We start from the raw sequence: 18,115 nt of genomic DNA on the forward strand, positions 1-18,115 counted from the left end.
CAGAGATGCAGGGCAGTTTCTTAGCCCCAGCAATAGAACCGCTAAGGTATTTGCCTTTTGGCTCAAGTTCCTTGAAACCCAATTCCCACAGGGCAGTGTAGAGAGGGCAGATGATGTCTGCACACACAGTAGGTTGCATTACAAAAGCTTAGACACCCAAATCTCTTCTAATGTACAGTAAGGGTGCCTGCCCTTCACTCCAAAGGAAGATATGGTGTCTGTGTCCCAAGGCTATAAGCAAACCTGTCCTTTGCTCCAGAGAAACTCTCTCTCTATTCAAGGGTGTTCATTACAAAAACATCCTTGAAAACATGGTCTGGAATAAAGGACATTTGAGGGCCATGCTTGCAAGATGTGCAAAAAAGTGCAAGAGATCAATGAGATTTGCTTCCCAATAACAGTATGCCCAGGAGTGGAACTGCTAAGTCAAAGGGGCTGGCGAATATGTAGCTTCCATAGATACTGCCAAAAAAAAGATTTCCCAAAGTGATTGTATCAATGTGCACTCCGAAGAGCAGTGTATGAGAGTTTCAGTCACTCCACCTCCTTACCCACATTTGGTGTTGCTGATCTGTTTCATTTAAGTCATCCTGATGTGACCATACCTCCCGTTTTTTTTTTGTTGGGTTTTTTTTTTTTTTTTTTTTTTTTTCTGCTTCCACAAAGCAGGGCTGCTAACAAGTTATTGACAATGATGGTTCAAATCATTATGAAAACCAATGCTGTGGGCAGTGTAGATCAGAGGCTCTGGGGAAGCAGACAGACACACAGGGCAAACTTCTCTCAGGAAACATGCTTTAAAGGTATAGAAAGTACAAGGTAGTTCCTAAGCAGGGCGGCTGGTCTCAAGGGAAGGTACTACCTATGCAATGCTCTCCAGGCTCGCCACCATGGCTGAGGGACCTCAAAGAGGAAAAAGGGGTGTGCAGGTGGGGAACGTGGGAGGGCCAATGACCTGACCTGATAGAGGATTGCTTAAACTTTCTAGCCGCACCATGCTGGCCAAAATGCTGGGGAAGGATGCTGAAAATGAATGATGATGAAGGTGATAGTCATCACTTACTGAGTACTAACTATGTTCTGAGCCCTAAGCTAGGCTCTTTACCTATATTAAACCACTCCGTACACTGCAACCACTCTCCATTGGCCAGGGATGAGATGGAACCAGTCCATAAAAGCCTTTTGCTAGCGAAAACATTGGTCTTGAGTGAGACTTGTCAGGGAGCTTTAAGGGAGATTTGGAAAGGCTTTGGTGTTTTTATGATTTCATCTAATTCCAGTATGAGCCTAGAAATTATACTGGGTGAATTGCCTTAGCCTACTTCTCAATCAACTAGCTGGTCAACAAGAAAGACAATAATAGTAGTGAACACAACATTAATGGTAATAATATCTTCTTACTCTGGGCAAGGTACCACATGACGTGCTTTATATCTCATTCAGTCCTCGCTTCCACCCTATGATATAAAGTAATTCCCACTTTATAAAGAAACGAAAGCTTCAACAGGTTAATTAGTGAATCCACAGTCTCACAGTTTTTAGTAGCAAAGCCAGGATTCATTTCCAAGTTTGTGTGACTTCAAATAGGTTTTCTGTCTACTCTGTAGCCCTCTCATTCCATCTCCGCTTCATCGAATGACACGGTTTCTATTTTAAGGACAAGCTTATAGGAAGGCTTAATTTGCTGAAGAAAATTATTTGGGAATTTAGCTTGCTGTTGAAAGATGGTCTTTTGTGTGAAATGACCTTGTCCTCTGCTGTAGGTTTGGGCCTTTCTCGTGTTAGTATCAGGATGTGAGTTGATAACCATGCTGGATGGACTAGAGGCCACATCCGTGCCTGTGTGCAGACATGGTGTTTGCTGACAGTGAAGCCATCGCCAGTCTTAATCATCCAGGGAAGAGGCGAGTCCTCAGGCCGGAAACCAGGATCCTAACAGGGGGTCCAAGGGGTTTCTCTCAGAGCCTGGCCACGAAGGAGAAGGACAGTGTGCGACCATGAATTCATCAGTGTGGAAAACTTGGAGACTGGGAGCCAGGACGGACAGACTGTAAAGTCCTAGAGGACAGGCCTAATATTATATACAGTAAGCGAGTCCTGACCCTAAGCCCTGGTCCGCTTTGAAAGTGTAGTCAGAGTGAACTCAGGAATGCTTCTACTACATTCGATTCTGAATCAGCAAATAAAGAGTTCAAAGATACAGCCAGGATCAGAGACACCCATGAATGAACACCTCTTGGCATTGCCTCCCCGGGTCCCTAAAGATACTAGAAATTCCACAGTCCCAGCAGTCACAGGCTAGGTACCAAAGGCTACTCTAGGGGTCGGGGATGGGAAAGGTACAGAACTCTGGCAGAGAGGGCGGAATTTGTAGTTCCTGGTCATGATGTCTTAAAAAAACAAAAAACATGGATGGCATATGGCCTTAGAGCAGTCTGGCCGTCAGAATATCTCACCCAGGACACACCTCTGCCCCCTCACAGCTTTGAAGTTTCCATTTGTAAATGTAGCCAATTGTAACCACCTGCACACTCTCCAGGGTGATGGCACGGACTCCTTGCAGGGCTCCTAGCGTGCATGAGCACCCCCGCCACCCCAACCTGCGCTTGTCCACGCCACCAGAAGTGGTGCTCCCAGCAGCTAGGCACACCCCGCTCAAAAACGTCCCTCCCTCAGTCTTAGAGTCATCCAGTGGACATGCTCACAGCACCGGGGCTCCAATTCATTTATTTTTCACCTTTAAACTGCTCACATGAGCACCAGGTTTCACTCACCAGTTGCAGATAGAAAAATCTGACGACACAAAAAGTTGCTTTTAAGAAAAAAGTCTTTCATCTAGAAGACTCGTAACACTCATTAGCAGGCTCAAAATCTCACAGATGAAAGGCAGAGTCCAAGAATCAATGAAGACTGGAGTAGCACTCCTCTGACTCTGTTTTTGGACCACAGTCCTCCCCTAACATTTGTAGGGTTCAAGGCAAAAATGCAAATGGAGGTCCACATCCTGACAAGTCCAGGTACTTACAAGTAAAAATCGAGGTAAGAGAGAGACTCTTCAAATATGATCCACCCTCCCACTGTAATAATTGTGCCTTCATAGCGATCTGCATGGCCACAGTCCCAGCCAATGACCTGTCTCACTTTCTTCCTAATGAGGCTTAATCCTGCACCGTGAGAGGTCTCAGGCAAAGGCATGGGAGGCCCCACCGGCCACACATCCAAGGTCTGTGTATATCCCCCCAAAATAATCACCCATTGGCCACATCTCATGTTTAATGGTCCACCTTCTGGATGTTGGATCCCAGGAATAACTTAGCTGTAGGAAGCTGACCTAGAGCTATTGGGCAGAGAATTCCAGGATTCCAGATATCTGGAGTGTGGGTTACAAGGCCCAGTTCAGAGGCTCTGGGTAGGTACAACCCATTAGTGTCTCATCTCATGAGCAGGGGTACAGCTGGAGGAGGGCCAATAAGCTTTGGCTGGACTGAAGTTACTTCCTGGTGACTGCAAGTAGAAAATAACTAATAAGGAAGTATGGGTGCATTCAGCCTTTTGTTAAGTCAGCAGTCCCACCGAGGCATGGGAGGGGAAAGTGGGTCTAGATCTGTCTAGCAGATAGGCAGATTTCCTGGGTTGATCCAGCAGACTGTTCCTCCAAACAACTTGTAAAAAGCAATCTGCTGTCGATCAAAGGAATGCCTGAAGCTCAGAGTAATCTTCATAAAGAGTAAATGCAAATAAAGTACCTCTCTGACGTGAAGAGTATGTTCAACGCTTTCATTTTACTTCCTATGATGACAGCTAAGCACACCTCATTGCCCTCCTCCTAGCCAGAGCCCAGTGCACACTCTATGTCCCATCACTGTCGGGTTCTGGGCGAGGAGCCCCCAGGAGACCTTTCTGACATGCACACTGCTGTGGACGCACATGGACACACACACCCACACTCACCCCAGCCATTTCTGTAGGACCTGAGAATAGAAAGTAGAGGACAAAGCCTCCACTTGAAAACAAACAGCTTTCCCATGGATAGGGTCCAGAACAGGGTTCCATTTATAAGTCATGCATGCATTCATTCACTCCAGCAACAAGAATTTATTGAGAGTCTACTAGATGCCACACATGGCAAAGTGCCAGATTTGCCCATTGCTGGACTAGGTGTGAGGGAAACTAAACACAGCGCCTTGCCCTCTCAATGGCTTGCAACTGAGTTGAAGAGAGAAGGCCATGAGCTAGTGATTTTCAGTGTGAGCTTCAGGAAGTCTTCGCTGCTGCTTGAATTCACTGGGCAGGGAGAATGATGGCATCCATCTCACAGAGGCTGATGGGTCTCCCACAGACAGCACCTGTTGGGACTGTGGCTGATATAAAGGACAAGGACCAGCACGATCCTCATATGTGAAGCTATCACTAAGACACCGATGGGCATGACAAATATGTAGCCAGACCTGTTACATGTCAGGTGCCGTGTTAGCAGCGAGGACATGTGAACAGTAAGTCCCCACCCTGAAGGCTCTCAAAAGGCAGGAAACTATTCAGCAGCAAATCACCGGACCCTGGGCAGCCAAAGGCCGGGATCTAGGAACTAAAAAATGTCCCTGAGAGCTCAAAGACTGAGTCATATCTTTTGTGTTAAAAATGTCACCCCCTTAGCCCTTCCCAGCCCCTCACAGAGCAATACTGTACTGTATTTATACAATCACCAGGTTGGTCAAGAGGTTTTTGAAGTCATAGCAATGGTATCTGTGTAGACATCCATAGGGACCCCTCTAGTTGCTCTCTGCCCTTGGACCTTGGTTTTAAACAGTTTTGTCCACCAAAATTGTCATGTTCCTCTCTTCTAACTGGTGAATGTCATACATATCCCAAGACCTGAGGCTTTTGTGCCCTTGATAACTGATATCTCCTTGCTCAACTTAAACATAATGTTGATCATCAGTCAAGAAACTACGGGGCACCTGGGTGGCCCAGTGGGTTAAAGCCTCTGCCTGCGGCTCAGGTCATGATCCCGGAGTCCTAGGATCGAGCCCCGCATCGGGCTCTCTGCTCAGCGGGGAGCCTGCTTCCTCCTCCTCTCTCTGCCTGCCTCTCTGTCTACTTGTGATCTCTCTCTCTGTCAAATAAATAAAATATTTAAAAAAAAAAAAAAGAAAGAAAAAAACTGTGTATGCAGCGGTATAACAGAGGCAAGTAATTAGAATCTCTCAGAGACAGTCCTTGAGGCTTGGCAGCCAAATACAGGAAAATCTAGGGAATAAGCTTCCAGGCCCATCCCTAAAGTAAAGAATCCCTCTGAAGCATTTAAACCCATCTTCATGGCTTGAAAACCACAAATTTCATCAAGGCGAGTCCATTTCTAGCATTTATTATTCTGATTAACTCACTACTAATTTTGCCAATGAAAACCTCTGCGAAATGTTAATTAGCAGCATCTGGTATAGATCAGAAATATGGATACTAATTGAGGCAGTTGGAGTCATTATCTCTGGAGTGTGGCCTTCCTGATAAAATGCTGGATGATCCCCTCAAAGTGTGAATTCCTGATTGGGGAATTGACAGCCCCTAGAGTGCAGGTTAAAAAAGGTATACATTCATATCATATTCCCTCCTCTAAAGTACTTTAGAGAAGAATACAGACATTATCATGCTGTCCCTAGGAAGATCCCATCCATCTGTGGACCAAGTATAACTAAGTCTGGGGGAAACAGAGCATGACACACATTTGCTAATGAAGATGTCCCCACCCAGGTGACAAAAGCCCCACCATTGTTTTCTATCTCAGCTAAACTTTTTTTTTTTTTTTAACAGTTTGGAAGGCATTCCAGAGTCCTCCTGTGTTTTGTGGGCACATGTACAGTTAGTCTAGGTTTTGAGGAAAAGAGGTGAAGAGCCAGGGCGTCCCAGGAAAATGGAATAGGCAACACTCAGCCTTCCACCTAGACCATCCTTCCCGGAAACAATGAAAATTTGTAAGCACTACAGAGTGGGACCTGGGAGTAGTTATAATCATTCCCTCATTTTAGCAGACCAGATTCTGGACTTGACTTAGGTCTTGATCTTATCCCCAAACTCCGATGCCTGCCTGGAAATGTTACGCCCTCCCCCATCTGCTCTTCCTGTGTGTGAAATGCACCTCTAGGGATAACCTCACTGCCTTTGCCCCTTCGCTAAGCACCAGAGACCCTGGTTAAGGCATTCTCACAAATGAGGGCATGAGCAAACACAGAGCAAACGCCTGTCATTTGAAACTGGGTACAAACCCTCCTTCAGCTGAAACACCATAGCAAGCCTTGCTGCTCAGAGACAGCAGATGCTAGGGAAAGGGTCACGCAAATTTCCAGGGGCAGCTTTCCTCTTTGGAGGCCAGGATTTGGAGGGATAGCCATTACCAACCATGGAGTGTGGCTGATCAAATTAAGGCAGGCGTTTTTTAAATTCAATTACACCCTCAGTGGAAATGGACTCACTAATGCTTGGGGAAAGAATTATACCCAGTCCATAAAGCCTAACACTTCTAAACCCAATTTTGTACATTATTCTAAAGGTTAATTCAAGATCTCTCTTCCAAACGGGAAGTTAAATACAGCCAATGGGAGGAAGGCGTCCGCTGACTGACTAAGGAGTTTATCAGTCTGTAAGAGTTCATTAGTTTTAATTAGTGTAATCACTAATGTTGCATTAACAGTTTAGTGAAGAAAAGTAATTACTCACACATCCACTGTATTAGATGGGAAGATTAGAATTCATTTTCCAAAATGATTAGCATTTTGCCAATTAAAAGAATCCTTTTCTCCCTGCCAGGAGCCCTGTGACCTCAGTCACCCCAGGATCATTTCAATGAAACATATTTTACATCAGAAAATGGAGCAGGACAAAGTGAAGAATTAAGGCAGTGTTTATTCTCAGAGCCTTCTAAGGGCACAGCAAGTGCCCGGGCTCGCTGAGTTTATAATGTCGTGCTCTATTTGCACAGTCATTCACTTCAGTCGCTTTGGATGATGCCCCCGGCTTTGTCTGCCTGCAGCAATTAAAAAATGAAAATAGGCTAGTGGAAGATGAGGCCAAAAGGAAGCAACAGAGAGTCCATGTGGAACAGCCATTGGTAAGGTCCTGTGCTTGGACAAGTGTGGGGTTTTGCCACCGGCCCTATCCTGAGCGCACAGGAGAGCTCTGAGGCATGAAGCTGTGTCTCCCAGGTCCCCCTAATGCCTTCCCCTGAGCACTGGTGCCATCTTGGTTTCTCAACTGCTCTCCAGCACTCGGGCCACCTCTGCTCCGTCTCTACCAGCCCCCATCTACCCATCCACTTGGGACTTGTCATCTCTGCTGATTGCCTCATCAGCAAACTTTTGACCTATTTTGTTAGGGCATCCACTCCACACCTTGCCCACCATAAATGTCATTTCTCCCTGACTGGAACAACTACCTCCCCTACTTTGTACTCAGAGCCCCACCCCCACCCCTGTGTCCTGTAGCTTTGCATTCCATATTACACAAACTCAGAGTGAGCTATTGAGGCAGGAATATGGGTCTTACTCCGTCAGGAATTCTCAGCCCCTTGTGCATATTAAGGGCTGCGTACGTTTTTATCAAATGCCTAAATGAATTGTAGGCACGCAACCATCTCCCCCCTCTATCAGCCTCATCAAATTTCAGCCTAGGAGGCCCAGCCTGGTCAGATCAGCAAATACCACAGAGGAGGGAACAGAGACATTTGCGTACAGGTGGGCATTCCCTCTTCACCTGTGCGTCTCACCCAGCACCCTTTTCAAAGGGAGCCGGTCCTTGTTGAGTGCATCTCTGGACTCCCTTCTGGTAGGTCTCTGATTGGCTTTGGCCAATGGGAGGTGCTGGCAGGAGTTTGGAGGGAGGGAAGAAAGGGACACCAGGGTCTTTCTTCCCTACCCTCTCCCTACTCTGAGTTCATGTGTCTGATATTAGCTGTACAGAGCAGGATACAGGAAATGGAAAACGGATGAGAAGGACTTATAAAGAATAATGAGCTCAGAGACCCGTTTCTGAGAGAGGAATTTCCGGATGGTCTGTTGTCATGGGTCCGTGTTGTGACAGGAGACCTCAGGGCAAGCTGATGCTGGGGTCTCTGAGCCCTTATGTTGGCCTGTGCTCAGCCCAGAGTGCTCCCCAAGTTCAAGGATCAGTGGACCAGGGCAGACAGAGGCAGGCATGGACCAAGGCAGAAGGCCACCAGAGTAATCACCCCAAATCACATCTAAATGGAAATGCCATCTTGATGTAATCCTTGATGTCCTTATTAAAGTTATGTCACAGGCATTATTTCATTTGATCCCCAAACCACCCTTGGAGAGAAATATTTTGTTGATAGGGAAACTGACTTAATCGGGCCTGCTGGACAAGTAAACAGCAAAAGAGACCGAAGTCGGCTGACATCCAGCCTGTGATCTTTCCAGTCTGTGATCTGTGTCACCTTTGATATGGGCTATATTCCTGGCTGCTCCCCTTATGAGCCCTGTGACTTTGGGCAAGTGATTTAACCTCTGTGTTTCTTCATTGGTAAGACAAATGTAGTATGTTTCTCTAGTGATTGTTGTAAAGACAAAGTGAGAAAGAGGAGCTTTTTAGAGGCTGGAAGAGGGGACAGAGCTTGGGGCTTTCCCTGGGAGGCTGAGACCAGGCCCCCTTGAGCCTAGCTGCCAGGCCTGAGTCTGCTAGAAGGATCTGGGCAGGGGCTGGCCCCTGGCTGACAGAGTATGTCAGCCCTGGGCTTTGTACAACCCCAAGGGATGGGAGGAACTCCTCCTCACCCACAGATTAAATGGTACATGCCACCAGCAGGCAGGTAGGAACTAAGACAGATTTAATTTTATTTTTTTAAAGGAAATTAAAAATTAAATGAAACAATTATTTTAAAAAACACCAATTTTTTGTTGCCTAATTCTTAGTAGTGGCTATATCCTAGTAGAGTTCCCTTCCTATATTTAACCCTAAAGGTAAGTCAGATTCATCACTAGCAGGATTCTAGAACACAGCCTCGTCCTCCATGGCCCTGGTAGGCATGCAGGATGGGTGACAGCAGGCTGCCCATTAGCTTCTGTCCAGAAACTGGGAGAGGACTCCTGAAAGGGACCCAGGAGCTTCCAGTCCAGGTCTACTGCATTCCCTGGGGCAGAGCATGGAAGCAGAGCTGGAGCTAACCACTCCAGGAGCAGAGCTAGCTTGACCCCCCACCTACCTCCAGATCACCTCGGCCCCACGGGGACCAGCCTGGTGCACCTTGTGGGTGTGTGACTGCCATGGACGGGGGGAGCCCCTGATGCCCTAAAGAAAGAGAAGCTAGCCAGGCCTCCACCATCAGCCATGCCTGGAGCCCAGGCAGCTATAAACCCGGGCAGACCTTCACCCTCACCCTCTACATGCTGGAGAGGGAAGGAAATGAGGGGAGGAGGCAGGGGCCCAAAGGTACCTGTCGTCCTTCTGAAAAGTGCATGGAGCGCTAGAGCAGAAGGGAACCGGGGCTGGAGGCAGGGATAACCACAGGGAGGGGAAGCGGGGACAGAGCTGCTGTGTGCCGAGTCAGGAGGTGTGCAAATGGACACCAGTCTTTCACTTATGAGCCTTGGGACCTTGGGACTGTTACTACGGGAACATGTTTCTTCAGCTGAAATCTATGAATCGTAGTCCTCCCGTCACAGGGAGGACCCTCACGAAAACCACAGTTAATGATATGCATCCTAATGTCTGTGGCTCCCACAGCCAGAAATGTGGTTTGTTTTGCTCACAGCTGTACCCCTAGCACCCTCTGGTCTGGCCATAGAAGGTATTCCATAAATGTCTACCGATGCCCAATCAGAAGGAGCCCTCTCAGCTCCTCATGTTTATGAGGGCATTCGTGGACACACCGCCATGAGGAGCAGGTCAGGAGAGTCTGAGGGTGGAGGGCTCATTGCGTTGAGCCCCCAGGAAGCTGCTCTGGGGCTGTGAGCTTGAAACAGGGCAGAATGTGGTGGTGAGGTGAAGTCCCAGGAATCAGAGTGAGGCTCCCTCCCTGGGAACGGCAGCCCCGTTGCACCTAATCAGCTCTGCACCCCACCTCAGGGCCTGGGAGAAGGGCACCCAAGACAGCACAGCCCCTGGCCGCATGGGAAGGACAAACGGGCACTTACCAAAATTTTGTTCTAAAAATAATAACAATGATGGGGCGCCTGGGTGGCTCAGTGGGTTAAAGCCTCTGCCTTCAGTTCAGGTCATGATCCCAGGGTCCTGGGATGGAGCCCCTGAATTGGGCTCTCTGCTCAGCGGGGAGCCTGCTTCCTCCTCTCTCTCTGCCTGCCTCTCTGCCTCCTTGTGATCTCTGTCTGTCAAATAAATAAATAAAATCTTTTTAAAAATATAAAAAATAAAAATAATAACAATGACAAGAAAGGGAGGCAGAAATTCCCCTGACCTCGAATGCCTGTGCAAAAATATTAACAGTATCAAAAACGAAAAAAAAAATTTTTTTTTTTGCTTTTTTTTTGTTGTTGTTCTTTATGATTAGTGACCATCATAATGTATGTTGAGGGGGACATTGCCTATTTGTTTCCATATCTTGTTAAAGAATCACTAAGACATAAATATTGTATTTTCTTGGACTGAATATTCAGAATCGCAGCCACCCAGGGCACCTACCTCAATTTTTTTTTTTCAATGTACTATTATATTTGGAAAATCTCTTTTTTTCAGGAGGAGTCTTCTATAGGAGCTTCTATTTTTTTTTTAATTGGAAAAAAAATCTAGATTCTATACCAAAATGAAATATCATGGAGAAGACTTTACAATGTCTCAGCATCTAAATCTGGAAAAACACTCAAAACAATTAATTGTGTCTCATAAAAGCATTTGTCAAATCAGATAATCACGAGTATTGGCAAGGACGTAGAGAAACTGGAATCCTCTTACATGGCTGACAAGAACATGGAAACCACTCTGGCAGTCCCCTCCGTTTTTAATAAATGAAGCTTTCTCTGGGCACCTGGGGGGCTCAGTTGACTAAGCATCAGACTCTTGATCTCTACTCAGGTCATGATCTCAGGGTTGTGAGACTGAGCCCCAGGTCAGCCTCTACATTCAGCACGGAGGGTGCTTGAGATTCACTTTCTCCCTCTCCCTTTGCCCTCCCCTTTCTATAGAAGGAAGGAAGGGAGGGGGGAGGAAAGAAGGGTGGTAAGGAAGGAAGGATGGGGGGAGGAAGGAAAGAAGGAAGGAAGGGAGGAGGAGGGAGGGAGGGAAGCGGGGAGGAAGGGAGGCAGGCAGGGCATGAAGGGGGGAAGGAAGAGGGGAGGAAGGAAGGGAGGGAGGGAAGGAGGGAGGGTGAGAGGGAGGGAAAGCAAGCAAGCTTTTTCTACCTGCCCTGGGACGTCTGTTTTTAACCCTTGGCGTACCTGGGGAGCCTCAGCGATGCCAAGAGACTGGCCTCAGCCGCTAACCCTCTGCTCTGTCTCTCACAGTATGTGTCCAGCCGCCGTGCCATCGCTCAGAGCGCGCCAGAGCAAGGCAGCTTCCCCCCCCACCACCTCACCCACCACCACCGCCATCACCGTCCCCACCATCACCTCCGCCACCACGCTCGCCCGCACCACCTCCACCACCAGGAGGCAGGGCTGCACGCTGCCCAGGTGACGCCCTGCATGTGCCCCCTGTTCTCCTGCCAGTGGGAAGGCCACCTGGAGGTGGTGGTGCCCCATCTACGGCAGATGCACAGGGTCGACATCCTCCAGGGAGCAGAGATCGTCTTCCTGGCCACGGACATGCACCTGCCCGCACCAGCCGACTGGATCATCATGCACTCCTGCCTGGGCCACCACTTTCTGCTGGTGCTTAGGAAGCAGGAGAGGCACGCAGGGCACCCCCAGTTCTTTGCCACCATGATGCTGATCGGGACCCCCACCCAGGCCGACTGCTTCACCTATCGCCTGGAGCTCAACAGAAACCATCGGCGTCTGAAATGGGAGGCCACCCCCCGGTCTGTTCTCGAGTGCGTGGACTCAGTGATCACTGACGGGGATTGCCTTGTCCTCAACACCTCGCTGGCCCAGCTCTTCACCGACAACGGCAGCCTGGCCATCGGGATCGCCATCACGGCTGCGGAGGTCTGCCCGTCAGAAGCCGAGACGTGAAGCCGGGAGCCACTGGACGTTTGGGCACAGCCATCTGCCCCCAGACGCTCTACCTGTGTCCCTGGGAATCTCCGGAGGCCGGGACCCCAGGCTTCTTTTTATTCTTCTCCCTCCTTCCCGCCTTCCTTCCTTTCTTTTTTTGTCTCAGGTACTTTGTGGTATTTAGTATTTGTCCGCCGTGGGCATTAGAGTAGGTAAACAGCCTGTGATTCACGATCTTGGTGCGAGGCTCGTCCTGATTTGTCCATATAGCTTCACAGAGCATTTGTAACCCGATGCAGTCAGAATGGTGAGTTCCCGCACCCCCAGTGCCCTTCTCCACTGCTTCCCACATAAGCAAAAGCCACTGAGACCACGAAGCAGACTGTTGGGGTTGAGAGAAGGTTTAGCGTCTGAATCCTTTCTTCCTTCTCTCTTCGTCTATTTCCAACCGAGCTACCTCTGAGATGTGAGGACAGCAGGTTGGGGAAGGCGACCTGGCCAGCTCAGAGTTATGTTTCAGACCAGCCAGACACAACTCTGACACCTTCCCAGGAACCTTAAGGTCAGAGCTAAGCTGCCTGGATGTGAGGAGACGGGATCTCCTCTGAAGGCCAGGGCACCAGGCTGCCAGGGTCATCCCATCATGAGGTTGCCAGGGGGACCTCTGTTGGCGGGCTGCCAGGGGCTTGCCATCAGCCTGGGCTGTCCTTCCCTGCACTGGGTCAAAGCCCTCATGTTTATGGTGCTCTTCTAAAAACCTCTTTGCCCTCTGTTGAGCAAGTAGGAGAAAAGAACAGGCAAGATGTAGGGGAAGAGAAGCCACTGAGAAAAAAGATAAATTAATCTCCCACCTCTGGGAGGGCGTTCTTTCCTCGGAGAGTTTCATTATCAAATTGTAAAATCCATCAATCCTTTCACTGGGGCGGAACTCTTCCCTAACACGCGAAGAAACCCACTTTACTCTTGATATTCCGTAAAGCAGAATCATAACTCGGCATCAGACCCAAGGAATTGGGAGGGTGTGCCAGGACCTCTGACCTCTGGAGGTCAGAGGTGACTCATACACCTGGGGCAGGGGAGAGGAGGTCCTCTTTCTTTTTCTTACAGAATACAAACATTGTCACTGGTCAGCTATTGCCAGCTCCCTGTTGCAGTGCGAATGGAAAGGTGACAAAAATCCATCTTGCCTCTACATAGACTGCTTCCTCATGTTTGCTTGTCAGAACAATTCAACACCTTCTTGTAGAAGTTTCTCTCGTATATTTGAAGAGAGTAAGCATGTTTAAATGGACTTTGTCTCTTCTGTTCAAAGGTGAACACTGTTCAGCCTTCCCAGTATACCCTCTTCTCCCTCCTAATGTTTGTGTTTTCTTTGGCTATGCTTTGATTGCTGAAGAGCCTGGCACCAAACCCCACACAACACTCAGCAGAATTGAGTGAGCCTTCTGCCACGCAGATGTGGCTCTCAGGCCTGTTCCCTCACCCCAGCTATCTCGGCTGCGTCTGGGCAGCCCTCCAAGTGAGTACTTAGTTTCAGGCAACTTGCCCTGGTTCGCCATCAGCAGTCTTTTCCCCACTAAAAATAATTGATCCCGAAACACAACACCCTTCCCCCCGATATTAGATCATCCTCCAGTCACCTCTGCTGCCAATCCACACCCCAAGCACCAGAAGGGTGGTGCCAGTCAGTAGAAGATTCCCTAAACCAGCCCCTTCTAGTCACACAGCAATCGCTAAGACCAAATTGTGGGGCCAAACTTTGGTCAGGTTAGAGCCCTGAGGGGGCCCATAAACATCGTATCACTGACTGAGGCAAACTTCAGGTCACGGTCCCAAGGAAAGGGTTGGAGTCTGCTCACTCTGTCAGAACATCCTACCAGGGCACCAGCTCTGCCCTTGAACCACACAGACGCCTGGAAACAAGTTGAGGCTGGCTGGACAGCACAGGAGAGACAGGCTCACTTAGTTCCTTCCTTTATCCACAGGCCCTTCCCCAAAACCTCAGATCTCCTTGCCTGTAAGTCATACTTCAAGAAGCCACAGCTCCTCCCCTGGTTCCTGATACTCAGCTACTCTGAAACATTTCTGTAGCATCACAGGTGCCCCAGACAAACCAACAGACAAAACCTCAATGAGAATATAATTATAGTCCACAGGGCCTTAGAATTCCTGTAGACATCACCTCTGCCTTCTTCTTGTGCTGTTACCTGAGCCAAACTGGGAATAACTTCAGGTTATTATTGCACAGAAGACTGGATTATGAATGGGGGACCCCAGACAGGAACTTGTATTTTGGGTACTTAGGAATGTCTAGAATAAAGGGTAGGAATCTTTCCTTTTCATCCATCTATGGTGCTCCCCAGAAGGCCTCCCTCTTCGTAGCCACACGTGAGGAATTAAAGAAAAAAGAGCAAACCAAAAACAATCACGAGAGAAGAGAAAACAGCACCAACAGTGTGCTGTGGTGAGCTTTACCGCTACAAATGGCTCCCACATTCCAGTCTCGGGTTAAGTAAATCCTTGACGACATCCTCCGTTTACTAGAAAAAAATAGAGATTCAGAGACACGAAATGACCTTCCCAAGGTCACACACCAAGTGGTTAGGGCCACGATTAGAACCCAACCAAATGACTACAAATTTGGTGTTCTTGGAAAAGGAAGACTGACCCCAAATATTCAGCAGTGTTCCCTCCCACCTCCTCAGTGGACTAATGGTCCCAAGGGTCAACCGTTCTTTGTTCTGGGATATCTGAGGGATCAGGGAGAGAGAGAGAGACTGGAGTGCATTTGCTCTTAAAGGCAGCTCAGCTGGAAGAACTGGTCAACCTAGAAGCAGAGGGTGGGGTGGTGGGAGCGGGAACTGGCTGTGGAGTCTTCCATGTCCTCTGGCTCCAGGATCCTCATTCTTAGATTTCCCAGAGTCTGGAGTCTATTGGTGAAGAGCTCTGGGATCTCATGACCTCATTCATACCCAGGTGCTGACTTAATGACACACCCTCTGAGGGGTATATGGATTTTAAAAGTAGGCCTAGGACGAGAGCCCCACTTAGAGCGAGAGAGGAGTCACCAGTGCTTAAACTCCAGGCATCTGTGAGAATGATTCTTTTCAGGGGGTGTGGACAGTCCTCCTTGGAGGCTGTGTCTACATAAACAGTCGTTGCTGAGATGGAGGTCGGCCTGTACAAAGAAGGTTGTCTTGAACAGTCTTGGCATGAACCTGCATCTGAAATAGATCCCATCACTCTCCGTGGCTACTTTGGACATTTTAGAAATGGGCCAGGTTAATAATAGTAACAGTACTCATGGCTCCCATTTATTGAAAGTTTAATGTGTAACACGGTAGGTTGAATGCTTTGAATAGATTATTCTCATTTCATCCCCATAACAACCTTATGAAACAGGTACTTTTATTGTACCAGTGAGAAATTTGAGCTGAGAGAGTTTGGACCTTGTTTAAGGTCACACCGCCAGCAAAGAGTAGAGCTGGGTCTGGAACCCACATGTCTAACCCCGCAGTCCCAGGCTTCTGACCGATACCACCTTGCGCTATTTCTATGAATTCGTGGACCCTGAATGGCATAGAGGCCTTTTGGGGCTAACTGTGCCCTTTTGTTTCTCCTATTTCCCCACTCTTCTCCCAGCCCAAGACCAGGCTGCTGGGCTAGAGCTGGTTTTTATACCAGTTGTCAAACATTTTAGGAATTCTACAAGCTGACTAAGCACAGCCATCACTAAAAATTAAGTTATATAAATGTACAATTAGTTATAATGAAAACAAAGGTAACAACTATTCAAAACTCCTCACTTCCTAATTGTCTCACTACTCCCTTATTTTCTGTGCTCTTGAGACTACTTACATTTACCATAACTGTATGGCAAACATACCGCACAGTGATGCCCCACGGACTCCATATTGGATGATGTCACAGCAAAAGCTTAAAACTGGCTGTGGTGGTAGTGTTTACACTCCTGGAAGTAGGCAAACGTGATAAGCCAGGGCTTTTCCTCTTTGGAGAACTAGCTGTTAAATGTTTACCAAGACATCTCTTTTACAGACAGAGTGTGGAGGACAGAGGACTTTGGGAGGAGAAGTAAAATTCTGTTGGCCACACTAACAGGAACACAGATTACAGCCAAGCTAGTGGAACAGCAAATTATGGGGAAATCACAGTCTGTTCTGTGGAAAGGAGTGTGGGGCCTCTAGGCAGCTTCAAGGGTATTCCTTGCCCTACCCCGTACCCAGCTCGATTGCTGTTAGTGCAAGAAGTTCTATCTGATGACTTTCATGCAAAAGTCACAGCTCCACAAAACCAACATATTAGCCATCCCAGTCCAGAAAGTAAAATCAAGTTCTACAGGAGTGGATGATACTGTTACTTGTTCTTACAGGTCAACTCTCTTATCTCTACATGTAGACCAAAACCCCATCTAAAGAAATATTTCACTTTGGAAAGAAGAAAAGAAAAAGAAAGAAATATTTAACTTGGAAATTAGTGATTGGAAGTATCCCACATCTGGAAAGGGCACCATGAACAGTGGTGTCAAGCATCACAGAAAATGTGTTACCACTGAAGTAGGACCCTTACACCGCACAAAGCTGAGGGACAGAAAAGGTAATGAGTCAAGGGACATCATGTAAAGAACAGAGCCCAGTACCTCATTTTCCTACTCTGGCTCCTTCACTCCACTGCAACCCAACAAAGGATCCTGTTCACAATCTATAGCTAAGTCTCACCAATACTCTTTCTAAATGAAGGGCATGGTTCCCACTAGGGTAAAAGTCACGGGAAACTCTGGGCTGTGTTTGGAAGTAGGCAGAATCTCAAGGTCAACAGCAAAATCAGTTACTCTGACCCCAGTGGTTTCACTGTGAGGGATGGAAGGAGTGAGGCTTGCTGAAGCTTCCACTTAGATCTCATTTCTGGTAGAAGGAGAAGGGACTATGGACTGGACATCACAAAACTACGCTTTGATTGAAAGTTTAGCTACAAATGACATCGAAAATAGCGTCTCCCAGTAGATTGTTGGACCTTCAAATTATTTGTTCTGAAAATTTCCTTCAAGAACTAGTGAGTTCTCTGTTGGGCTAACCTGGGGAATGGCCACCCAAGAAAAACCTCACCGAAAAGAGATCCAAGAGATCTATTGTAGATAAGCATTGATCCTTTTCCCCCAAATCAGGCTATCACGTGGGTTACCTACATGAGTTAGAGTTTGTCTTTTCCAGTATTGTATGAAAATATTTTACCTTGAGTACTGTAAACACCCCCCTTTTTTTTAACCTTTTTTTAGGGTATTGACATAAGAAAGAGAAAGGAAATTGAGAATCATTTCATTTACCCTGAATTGATGTATATATACTTTTCTAGGCTTTCTTATGATGTTAAAGACAGCAAGAAGCAAACGTTAGAATGCTACTTTACCTCTATTCTGTCTCCCATGAAGAGTGTTATTAAAGTGCAATTGATATTGTTTTCCTGAATACTTGGAGTTGTTTTTTGGTGGTGGTAGTGGTTTTTTTTTTTTTTTTTTTTTTTTTTTTTTTTTATTGTCTCCCTACAGGCTACTGTACAACATGCGGGAACAGAAATGAAATGCTACAAGGGAAAGCAATTATCAGAAATTCGCCAGCTGCCATATTTGACTTATGTTTCATTATCTTCCTCCCCTTTTCATTTTTGCCTCTATTTTAAAGTCGTAATTGGATGTAAGGAAGAGAGTGCTATAGAGGTGAATAAAAGCCTTGGCAACTCTAGCTCAGTGCATGGTTCAGCCCCAGGGGGACCAAAGCCGCTCTCACTGGATTGCAAAGAAAGGGAGAGGTGTTTGCTCCCCTTCTCTTTTCTTCCTGCCTTCCTTCCTGGACCTCTTATCTCCGCTTTCCCCTCCTTCTGCCTGACAACAGTGTCCCTGAAATTTACTTCTGGGCCTATCAGATCAGTTGTCAAGGGAGCCTTCATGGTTTAATTCTTTAATTTCAGGCCACTGTTAGTTACTC

The 18,115-nt window shown here is 47.4% G+C and overlaps 1 protein-coding gene across 1 annotated transcript in view; it reads left to right on the forward strand.

The window, feature by feature from the left end:
• The window catches only part of SIAH3 (siah E3 ubiquitin protein ligase family member 3), a 72,099-nt gene extending 54,508 nt beyond the window's left edge, over positions 1 to 17,591 (forward strand). The window contains 1 exon segment of the mRNA XM_047722062.1: positions 11,466 to 17,591. Coding sequence (XP_047578018.1) covers positions 11,466 to 12,134 — 669 coding nt within the window. The 3' untranslated portion in view covers positions 12,135 to 17,591.
• Positions 17,592 to 18,115: the final 524 nt, after the last annotated feature.

Source organism: Lutra lutra, chromosome 3 (genome assembly GCF_902655055.1).
Source record: "Lutra lutra chromosome 3, mLutLut1.2, whole genome shotgun sequence".
Taxonomy (NCBI): Eukaryota; Metazoa; Chordata; class Mammalia; order Carnivora; family Mustelidae; genus Lutra; species Lutra lutra.